Source organism: Schistocerca gregaria, chromosome X (genome assembly GCF_023897955.1).
Source record: "Schistocerca gregaria isolate iqSchGreg1 chromosome X, iqSchGreg1.2, whole genome shotgun sequence".
NCBI classification, from domain to species: Eukaryota; Metazoa; Arthropoda; class Insecta; order Orthoptera; family Acrididae; genus Schistocerca; species Schistocerca gregaria.
The window spans coordinates 613,460,763-613,472,766 of record NC_064931.1 but is presented as its reverse complement, the minus strand read 5'-3'; the positions used below and the strand labels follow the sequence as shown (position 1 = coordinate 613,472,766).

The window sequence follows — 12,004 nt, the reverse complement described above, 5'->3', positions numbered from 1 at the left end:
GTGAGAATGTGGTCAATGCATGTTTGTGTTTCTACAGTAATTCTTGTAGGTTCTGAGGTTATATTATAGTTATAGCACTGAAGTAAGTCAACATAATGTAAATAATAATTGCTATTATTTAAAGAGTCTATGTTGATGTCTCCAATAAACAGCACATGTTTTTCATATGCTGATGGCTTCTTCAGCGGGTCCTTGAGACAGTTTAAAAATTCTTCAATACTGCTTCCAAGTGACCTATACAGAGCTGCTACAATCATACTGTTTTTCCCTAGTTTTAAATTTATTGCTGCAACCTCAAGTATAATTTCTTTACTCATATCATCAATCCATTTGATTTTTTCACATGCTATATCATTTCTGCTATAAATGCCAACCCCTCCATTTTTATGTGTCCTTCTACAATACAAGTTTATAAGTTCGAAATTTCTTAGCCTGTATCCATATGCTTCCTCTTCCTTGCAACCTAATTCTCTCTCTATGAAAAAATGTGGTTTTGATTCATTTAGGTACATGTCCAAGTGCTCTGTTTTATTCGTTATATACTTAACATTCTGGTTTGTAAGGATTAAATTTTTACATTTTACTCTAAAAAAGCATACCTATCACCTTTGTGTTTGATAATTTTGCTTATTTTTGCACATAAAAGTTTCTTCCCTTTGAAACAGAGATGCATCCCATGTCTGGTATGTAGGCATTTTTTCATTTTACCTATATCCACTATTCTACATTTTCCAAATGGAAAAGTATATGTGATTTTTGTGATGGCTTCCACTTTTCAGATATAAGTTTCTTCATATCTTTCATTAGAATGTTAATTGAGGACTACTTATACAATCATTTAACTTTGTAATTTGAACACTACAGTTAATGCAGACAGTGCTTTTTAGCAGGTTTTTTTCCCCCACCTGAACACATTTGTCTATGCAAGCTGCCATCTTACCTACTTAAAGTCAATATGACATTACTCCAATCCTTTTTGTCTATGGTCTTTCTGGACCTCATTATTGTCAATGGAAAAAACGTAAACATAAACACACTCAAAAACTGTTCCAAGTGGCCAACTGCTTCACACAAGGCAATATGAGGAGTCGTCTATGATCATGAAACGTGTGATCAGCATGTCACTAATGCCTCCAGCCATTGTTGATAGTAGACGAATCCTGATAATGATGTTGCTTCTTTATTGAAGCAGTTCTTCATTTGACCTTATGAAGCTGAACTGACCCCATTCCAAATTTTCCTACCTCAGAAAAATCTGAGGTGACATGGGAGATCAAACATAGGCTATTTCATTCTAAGGGCATCTATTCTAAGTATTTGTCTACAGAGGTGGTCTTTATCAATGGTGCATACATAATTTGATAATCTGCTTCCAGTTTTACACAGTGACCACGTCTGCATGGCACTCATATTGTGTAATGCTTCAAAATAATCGGATTCAGGTAATCTCATTATAAAGCATTTTATAAATATGATAATGGAAAGTTCTGGGTAGAACTAAAGTACTGAAATGACTAAAGGTAACATCTCATCATACAGTTGTAGCATTGACCAGTCAGCAGGCACATAAACAAGACTGAAAAATGTTGCTAAGCTTTCAGATGACATTCTTCTTCAGAGTTAACTGATGTAGAAAACTCTCTCTCTCTCTCTCTCTCTCTCTCTCTCTCTCTCTCTCTCTCTCTCTCTGTCTCTCTCTCTCTTTTCAATATTAGCCCCATATATTTTGTGTGCAAACTTCACTGAAACCTGCTCTACCTCTGAAGCTGATGATGCAGTGCTACATGAATACAATGTGTCCTCAGGCAGGATAACTAAATTGGTAGAATGTCTTCTAAAGTTGCACCTACATACCAACATTGAAATAATTTCCAGAATGAAATTTTCATTATACAGCAGAGTGTGTGCTGATATGAAACTTCCTGACAGATTAAGACTGTCTGCTGGACTGTGACTCAAATTGAGGACCTTAACCTTCCCCAGGCAAGAGCTCTAGCACTTGAACTACCTGAGTATGACTCACGACCCATCCTCACAGCTTTGGAAGGAAGGAGACAAGGTACTGGCAGAAGTAAAGCAGTGAGGATGGATTGTAAGCCATGCTCAGGTAGCTCAGTTAGTAGAGCACATGCCTGCGAAAGGCTAAGGTCTTGTGGTCAAGTCCCGGTGTGGCACACAGTTTTAATCTTTCAGGTAGTTTGAAATAATTTCATTGCCCCTTTGGACTGCAACTATTCTTGTATCTTAAGACAGTTTCTGCGAAGCAATTAAAAGCATCAATGAGGATTGAAAGGTACCCAACCTTAATCCTAATAGTTACTGTTCTTAAAAGCTTAATGGCATTACTGAGAGAGCAACAACACTTGAAATGAACATGTTGTTGTTTATAATGAACTATGGAAATGGTACTCAGAAGGGATGTTTGAGTCTGTAGAAATCCACTTTGTAAATGCAGAAAATGATCAGTAGTCTCAACACATCATTAAAATAAGACTGGAAAGTTGGACTTAAAGGAGTTGGTAACACTTATTTATTGCTGAGGTTCAACTTTTTAAGGATATTGTTGTTTCAATTGAGCCATTGTTGTTTGAATTGAGCTACATGATCATGGCTCAGTGAGCCAACCCACATATATAGAACAAGCCACTGGTTCCTTTCTGTTCCTTCCAAACACCACAAAAGCTTTTGCACAATGCAATGTGATTTGTAAACCCAGCAGAATGGGTACAATGGAGAATTTGACTGCAACACAAGCTCACAAGTTGGGACAGGGATGAAGTGGTGAGCAGCCAATCACAAGTTGAGGTTTTGAGTTGATTAGTATCTTATGCTTAGATACCTCAATTGTAAGAGCAGTGCACAAAGGGGCAGTCAGCTTTAACTTTTTACAACTGATCAATCGGCATCATATTTACCTCGCAATTTCTATAATAAATTAAGGAACACTTGAACTTTGAAGTACATTTAGTTAGTTTTCAAATGAGAGACAGAATCAAAAGAACAGAAAAATCATTTCACACTCACAAATGAATGACGGATGTTCTCCCTTCGGCATGTTACAATTTTACTATCACAGACCCTCATATAAACTGATCTCAGTGTAACCAGAAATCATTTATTTTAAATGATTAATGGAGTAGTCAACAATTTCTAATGGATGAAAATATAGTTTTATACATCTGTATTCTAAATGTAACTCTAGCAGCTTATATTTTAGTAAGTTATGAATTGTATTAAGTGTGACTTCTTTCCTTATTCACAGGCTCACCTAAGATCACAAGCGATCTTAGCATCAGAGACATGACAGTCATTGCAGGAGAAGAGTTCACTATAACAGTTCCTTTCACGGGTAATCCGGTGCCAAAACCCACATGGACCATTAATGGAGAAGAAGTCATTCCAGGAGATAGAATCAAATTTGAAACTACCTCCAACCAGACAGTATTCCACAATAGATGTGCAAGAAGGAGTGATATGGGCAATTACACTATACAGTTAGTGAATATTGAAGGCTCAGATACTGCTTCTTGCAAGGTTTTGGTTGTAGGTGAGTACAACTGACATATGCTTTCTTCATTTCTGAGCAACATTTTGAAACTTATGTCTCTTCACACCTAAAAACCATGATATTCAGAAAGCATGAAATAAAAACAACACTAAGTACCATTTAAAATGATTAGTAGTAAATAAAATTTCAGTCCTCTTTTCTGTACTAATTGAAAAAGCAAGGTTTCTGCATCTATGATACAATGACTGAGTAGGGTTACAGTACTGACACAGTTTACAAAATATGTATTGTTAATATCACAGTCAACTATGACTCAACAATATGAGGAAAAGGATAGGTTTCTACTCATTGTAAAGGAGACCTTTTGAGTTGCAGACTGGCACTACAAAAAGACTGTTACACATTATAAGTTTTGGCTGAAGCCTTCTTCAGCTAAGAAAATGCACACACACATTCACACAAGCAAGCACACCTCATGCACACATGGCCACTACCATTGGCAACTCTGACTAGAGTTTGGCTTGGAGCTGTCAGTGGTAGCGGTCATGTGTGCATGAGGTGTGCTTGTTTTTGTGAATGTGTGTGTGTTCTCTGCTGAAGAAGGCTTTGGCCAAAAGGTATAATACATAACATTCTTTTCATCGTGCCTGTCTGGAACTCAATGAGTCATCTTTATGGTGAGTAGTGATCTATCATTTCTGTAATGCTATTGACATTCCAGCCTGCAATTTCCATTGTTCAACTATGACTCAGTTATCTTTATTGGAATTATTCATTGTTTTCAATTTTTTTTGCTATATCACAATATTGCGGCTGAATCACTCAAATTAAAAATAAATTTCTGTTTCCAGATAAACCACTGCCACCTCAGGGACCACTAGATGTGTCTGACATCACTCCTGAGACTTGTTCCTTGAGCTGGAAGCCCCCATTAGATGATGGTGGCTCTCCTATCACAAACTATGTAGTGGAGAAACTTGACCCTACTTCTGGAGTAAGTAATGTTCATAACTTAAATGGTGAATTTTCACACTGATGATCTTTATGTCAGTGGACTGTTACACTCTCTATGAGCCAAAACTCAATAAAGCATAGGCTGTAGAAATTTTACACCAGCAGATTCAGAACAACTCATAATATCCAACATTTAAAATGTAATTTTATTTGTTTACTAATTTTGGCATATCTGCAAGTCACCTTAAGATTTGAAGTGTAGAAAATTGCATCAAAGAAGTACAGAAGCTTAAATTGTTAATATAAAAGTTCAATAGCATGATACATACTATAACAAAATAAATTGATTAGCATACAACTGCCATAAGGTTGGACCCATCATCATAATTTGTGTGAGCAGGATCGTTTGTTAGACATTCCAATGTAGGAATGATGTAAATTATCCCAGAAACATATCTCAGTCATTCAAAATACTGTTATGCAAGAATACATAACAAGGAAATATAAGTTGAGACAAAAACTCTATTATCACATGTAATGCTTACTGACAGAACCTGACATTTTACATTTGTGGGCACAATGACCATATTTACCTAATTACAATATTCTAAAGTAACATCAGAAGCAGTGACTGTTATGCACTCTGTAGAATGAGATGTCTGTTCCACACTAGAAACTGATACTATGTAACATCCATATGTGAACATGAACATCATGTCTCACTCATTACACGAGTCTCAGTATACAAGGAAGTGCTCATACTATAGCAGGTAGAAGACTAACTGATGCTACGGGTCAAGACTTACAGAAAGTTCTGCCAGACAGTGCTAACAACTAATTTCTCTCTTAGCAGAAGTAGCAAACAATTAATATAATGACAACATGAATAACTAATCATATAAAATGAAAGAGTAAAATATACTTACTATTTGCTAACTGTCAGAAGCAGGGTGGCATCATCATTGGATGATCTTGGCGTAGCATGAAAAGAATGAAGATAAATCTTTTACAATTGGTAGCAATGTTGTTGTTTTATGCAGTGGTTGATGTACTTCTGATACTACTCCACCTGAGTTTTGTTTGAAAGTCCAGAGGAGAGATTCTGTGACACCTTGTAATACTACTATATATTTGTTGTTATGGACATACTATAATTTATGTTTGAGATATGTAGCATTTTTATGTTCTCCTCAGAAGCATTAATAATGACTAAGAGGTTAAAAAAAATGACATGATATGTGTTTCTGAGAGACTATCAACCATTGCTTCCTTTCTTATGCCATGACTTGAATTGTACTTTCTGTTCTGGGACATTCCTTAGATTTTGAGTTATATAATTGTGAGGAGCTTTGATTATACTCACATCAGGTTTGATGGGTGGGTGTTTTGTCTTAAGTTTTTTATTTGGGAAAATATTGAGCATTTGATTATATTTCATACTGAAGTGTCTTGTATTATTGGTAATGAGAAGGTGTAAGGAATATCATTTAAAAAAAAAAGTATAATTTATTTTCTTTTTAGTTGTGGACCAAAGTAAGCAGTTTTGTTAGAAGCTGTCACTATGATGTCATTGGGTTGGAACCAAACAGAAAATACAGCTTCAGAGTTCATGCAGAGAACCAATATGGTGTCAGTGAGCCACTGGAAACAGATCAGCCAATCACAGCAAAGTTTGCATTTACGGTACCAGACCCACCAGGACAGCCACGTGTAACTGACTGGGAGAGTGGAAATATAACTCTGATCTGGGACAGGCCATTAAGTGATGGAGGTTCCAGAATTCAAGGCTACAAAGTTGAGTACAGGTAATTATAATGTTTCATGTGAGAAACTTTTTTCTGTATGTTTTGTAATATTAACAATTTATTTTAAATATGTTGTAGTAACTAACATCTCTTACTTTGAAAATTATTTACAAATTGTAATACTTACTGTGTTCTTTTTGTACAGAGATGTGGCTGAAGATCCTCAGTGGCGAGTTGCCAATGACTATCTAGTCAAAGACACAACATACACTGTCCATAGTTTGCTGCAAGGCAGAGAGTATGAATTCCGAGTCAGGGCAAAGAATGCTGCAGGATTTAGCAAACCTTCACCACCATCATCACGCTTCCAATTGAAGGGCAAATTCAATGTTCCTTCTCCACCAGGAACACCAAAAGTAGTGAAAGTAGGAAAGAGCTATGTCGATCTGACCTGGGAACCACCCATATCTGATGGTGGTAGCAGAATAACAGGCTACATTATTGAGCGCCGTGAAGTTGGTGGACCTCCATGGGCTCGCTGCAATGAATACAATGTTACAGACTGTAGTTACACTGTTCTAAACTTAGTAGAACGGGCAGACTATGAGTTTAGAATATTTGCAGTGAATGCTGCAGGTCGCAGCGAACCTAGTTCCTGTACAACACCAGTCAAAATATGTGAAGTTGAGGGAGGGGAAAAACCGGAGTTTGTACGACATTTACTTCCAACTACTGTACCACTTAATAGTTCTGTTGTACTTGAATGTGAAGCAACTGGCAAGCCACCTCCATCTGCAAGGTGGCTTCGTAATGGGCGAGAGATTATGCCTGGTGGAAGATTTCGAATGGAGTCCAAAGGTGGTGTGTTCAGACTCATTATCTCAGAAGTTTGGGAAGTTGATGATGGTGACTACACCTGTGAAGCAAATAATACTATTGGCTTCGTTACAACAACTGCCAGATTAAAGATTGGAGGTAAGCACTACTTGCAAGTATATGTAGTTCAATTCATTGAATCCCTTAATGAAACTCTCTGTTTAGTAATTCAATAACTTAAAAACAAATCTTAATGATGAAGTAATCTTTATGGACAGAATACATTTGTTGAACAATTATTAAGAAATAAGCTTCACATCACATCTTTTTACTGTAGTGCTAATATACATGCCTCAATGTACAGGCACTCATTTGATAGTACACTAACAATTCATGTCCATGTCGCTTCTAAATTAGTCATTATTCCTAAATTAATGTATTAAAAGCTGGTGGGGTGGGGATAGGGAGTGGCTGTAGTGACCAATACTAACATTCATTTGAACAGTATTGTACACTTCTAGACATAGTTCCAATGAAGTCATGTGTTTTCCTCCCTCTGGACTGTGCATAAGCTCATCTTATCAGTTATAAGAGAATATGCAATTTAAAGTGTAAAACAGGCCATAGTGCCTCTGGGCTTTTTACAAATACACAAAAATCTGCTTGTTAAAAAAACTACAGGAAGGAAACCACAAGCGTTTTCTTTCAGGTAGGATGTATGCTTAAATTTTGCATTGTTAGCTTGACACAAACCATCTGAGTCAACAGTAAAATCAAACACTGTGGAATAACATTCTGTACAGCACATTGATTAATTGTGACCTCATGTAGCTATGATTATAGTAATCCTTTTGGGGACATCTAGAAACAGTTTTCAGTCTTATTGTCACATTTGGAAGGGGCTGTCCATTAATGCAGGTCAACCAAATGTTGTCTTTTGTATCAATGCATATGGATTTCCTCACAGTCATTACCATTACAGGTCTGCGAGCTGGTACCATATGTAATGAACAAGAAAAGAGAGAAGGTTTTTCCTGTTTCCACAGAACCATGTGGCATAGATTTATCTAGTTGTTAGTGTGTAATGTAGACAAGCAGCACCTGTAACTGTGTGATAATCAGGCTCTTTTGTTAATTACAGCTGGTCTCAATATAGTATATATCACATACATGGTTAAAATGTAGATTTTTATCATATCATATACAAATATTTAATATTGTCTGTTAAAATTATGCAATTGCTTCATGCTTTTCATAAATGTGGACAGCACCACTTGCATTTTACTTGATATTTTTCTGGCATGATACATATTTAGTTTGATTTTGTTCTTGTAATGGGAGATCTCAAGCACTTATGTTAGGTTAAACGCATAATTTGTCATGAATTTCAATATAGTTGCTCACTTGCTGCTTACTTATTGATAATATTTATATGTAGGCTGATGCAAAATGATAATTGAACATCTTCCTTTTAGCAAATAAAGCCATCATTTTTCTTATTTCATTATTTTGCCAAAGTATTTCTTGTGGCCTTTTCTTTGAGTATTTTTGCCATGAGCATTCAAACTGTTATTTTCAAACACTTAAATACAAGAACAAAAGTACTGAGTACAGTGCAGTGCATTGTTACCTATCATAGTAATATAGTAAGCCTACTTACACCAGCAAAAATAGATGTACGTAGGCGTACTGCTTAACAAGTGCAGACTTTTTTACATATGTATGTGGGCTATACAAAATAACTGTCAGAGTCGTTTGCATCTTCATAAAGTGTGAAAAGGCTATATCATGACCGAATTAACAAAACTAAATAACAGATATTTCCAATTTTTGAGATTTTGATCAATTGGTATATTTGATAACACACCTTCTATTACTAATTCTTTCTTAGTGTAGAGATTGTCTTCTGAAACACTGATTATTTTCATTAACTGAAATCTTGTCTCAAAATTGCTTTCCAACACAGGGAAATACATAACAAGCAGTAACAATTTGCATTTGTTGTGTGCAATTTTGCATTTACACAGCAAATCATCCAAGTATCAGTTATGTGGTACAGTTTCGTTGGTAATACGTCAAATAAGCATAAAAGAGAGAAAGCTAGACTATGAGACCACTGTTGCTTACCTTGCTGTAATGTGTAGCACCAAATGGAGCAGTCTCTCTCTCTCTCTCTCTCTCTCTCTCTCTCTCTCTCTCTCTCTCTCTCTCTCTCTCTCACACACACACACACACACACACACACACACACACACACACCTTAGTAAAAAACTTATGTGTAATTTCTTATCAAGTTGCTATACTGTAATGCACAACATTATGTCAAAGGGAGCAGTCCAATAGATAGTTGAGGTTTATCACTTGAAGTCAGTTAGCTGTAAGACACAAAGGAATTAAAGATATTAACTGCCAGTGGACATTGGTTTATAGCAACGGTGCAAGTTGAAAATTTGTGTTGGACTGGGATTCGAACCTTGATCTCCTTCATACTAGACAGATGTGCTGACCACTACACTATCTGTACACAGTGCTTACCACATCTGCACAGACTACCCTATCCTGCCTCTCATCAGACCCATGCAGTTATAGTGACCACTGTCCAGATGGCATCATGGTCAGTACATATACCTAGTAATCAGGAGACCGGGGTTTGAATCCCAGTCCGACACAAATTTTCAACTTGCCCCATCGATATAAATTGGTGGCCACTGGCACATAATTCCTTTGTGTTTTGATTCATAGTGGCTGCAGGATCAAATTGGTGTCCGAAAAAACAGGCACTACATATATATCTATTTAACATTCAGCAACATAGTACTTAAGAGTTGTGCTTAATGTAGTTAAAAGAATCATCACTGAAACTAACAACATTTTTGTAATTATATCAAACAAGAATAAAAATATTTAATCACAGTTTACCATGTACCATTGATTTTTCAAATTAATAATTGGGACATTCAGTGCAAAATGCCACTGTACAAGTGTCAAACAACTTTATTAATTGAAATTTAGAAAATTAATTTATTAATTATGGAATCACAAGACCATAAGAGCATTTTGAACAACACCAACATTTATATTGGGGAATTAAGCTTTTCATCCAGCTTTAATGTTCACCCACAAGAAACTCTTGCTGTACTTTCCCTTCTGTCAACATAATATCTCCTATTTAATTAAGTTAATAGTCACACTATGCCCTGAAGTGATATTTCCAGGATAATTGCCTTATACAAGTTCCAACTTCACTGCTTCAGTAATTCATCTTGTTGAAGGAAAGAAATGCCTTTAAAATTTATAAACCAGAAAATATATTCTAGCTGTCAGTTTATGTTTATGAAAAGTTTTTTATGCTAATGAAAAGGTTCTGGGAAATATTACTAACTTCCAAGGCTAGAAGCTTCAAAAATTACACCCAATAACTTATATTTATTGTATTATATTTTTGGCATTGTCTCTGAAAGTATAATTTAAATATATTTTTATCTCAATTTTTAGTTTTTTTTTGTCAGGAAAAATGTTCTATTTATGATTGTTGTCAGAAATATTTTGTGAAATATTATTCTCTTCCAATGGCTGATTGTCTTAAGTGGATTTGTTTTACATATTTGATTTACTGATCAGCTAATAGTTGAGGAATAAAACTCATAATTCCATTATCTTTCAGCACCACCAAGAATTGATAGGATGCCAGGTGACTTGTATCTGCCAGAGGGTGATAATACAAAGATCAAAATCTATTACTCTGGTGATCAGCCTATGGAAGTAACTCTGACCAAAGATGGCAGAAAGATTGATGAAACAACTCACATAAAGTACACTGTATTCGATGAATACCTCATAATATTTATCAAAGAAATAGTGAAGTCAGATGCTGGAACTTACACACTAAATGTGAAAAATGATAGTGGAAGTGTGTCTGCTTCATTTACTGTTTATATAACAGGTAAAGTAACGTTCTGATGTAATTTTAATATATTTGTTGAAAACTTTGTAGTAGCATTTCAGGTAGTATATTTAACCTGCATTTGCACAATCTACAGTGTTTTTAAGCAAGCACACTAAGATTTCATTTACAGTTTTTAACTAATAATTTTTTTAACCTTATAGGGTTGCCAGGTCCACCAATTGGTCCTCTGGATGTGTCTGATATAACTAAGCATACTTGCACACTCAGTTGGAAGCCTCCAACATATGATGGTGGTCTTCGCATCACCCACTATGTGGTGGAGAGGCGAGACATATCATTGTCCCACTGGATCATTGTATCTAGCTTCTGCAAAGATACAGTTTTCACTGTCCAAGGACTTACTGAAGGTCAGGAGTATCTGTTTAGAGTTATGGCAGCCAATGATAACGGCATGGGCCCACCTCTTGAAGGCACTAATCCAGTCAAAGCAAAGGCTCCATTTGGTGAGTACCACAAATTACTTCACATCAACTTTGCATTTTATGTGCTGTAGGTACAAGGAATAATTTTTTCATAGCTCTGTGTACTTTGTTACTATTTCCTGTAATGGGTAGCTATTTCTGTTGTTAAAATGCACTGGTTGTATATAAATATATGATTATGAATTTCATTTGCTTATTATCTGTCTCTGTTCTGACATAAAGATCCACCTTCTGCACCTGGCGTACCAGTTGTAAAGGAGGTTGGTGGAGACTTTGTCAATTTGTCATGGGAGAAACCAGAATCAGATGGTGGTTCTCGAATCCAGGGTTACTGGATAGATAAACGTGAGGTTGGCAGTGAAGCATGGCAAAGAGTAAGTGCTACTCTTTGTGTGGCAACCACAATTAACATTTCCAATCTTATTGAAGGCCGTCAGTATGAGTTCAGAGTATTTGCACAAAATGTTGCGGGCATAAGTCCACCCTCTACAGCATCTACATCTGTGAAAATAAAAGATCCACATGGTAAGACATTGCATAGTTTTCATTCACTAGGATTGGTACTTGCATCATGTACAGTGCAGTTATATGA

At 36.0% G+C, this 12,004-nt stretch overlaps 1 protein-coding gene across 50 annotated transcripts in view; it reads left to right on the top strand.

Moving 5' to 3' along the window:
* LOC126299121 (twitchin) overlaps positions 1–12,004 on the top strand; it is a 484,418-nt gene that overhangs the window by 421,829 nt on the left and 50,585 nt on the right. For all 50 annotated transcript variants that reach the window (XM_049990829.1, XM_049990822.1, XM_049990871.1 and 47 more), the window contains 7 exons: positions 3,263–3,547; positions 4,360–4,502; positions 5,984–6,267; positions 6,413–7,182; positions 10,688–10,966; positions 11,131–11,433; positions 11,635–11,937. In XM_049990829.1, coding sequence (XP_049846786.1) covers positions 3,263–3,547; positions 4,360–4,502; positions 5,984–6,267; positions 6,413–7,182; positions 10,688–10,966; positions 11,131–11,433; positions 11,635–11,937 — 2,367 coding nt within the window. The remainder of the gene's footprint in view (positions 1–3,262; positions 3,548–4,359; positions 4,503–5,983; positions 6,268–6,412; positions 7,183–10,687; positions 10,967–11,130; positions 11,434–11,634; positions 11,938–12,004) is intronic.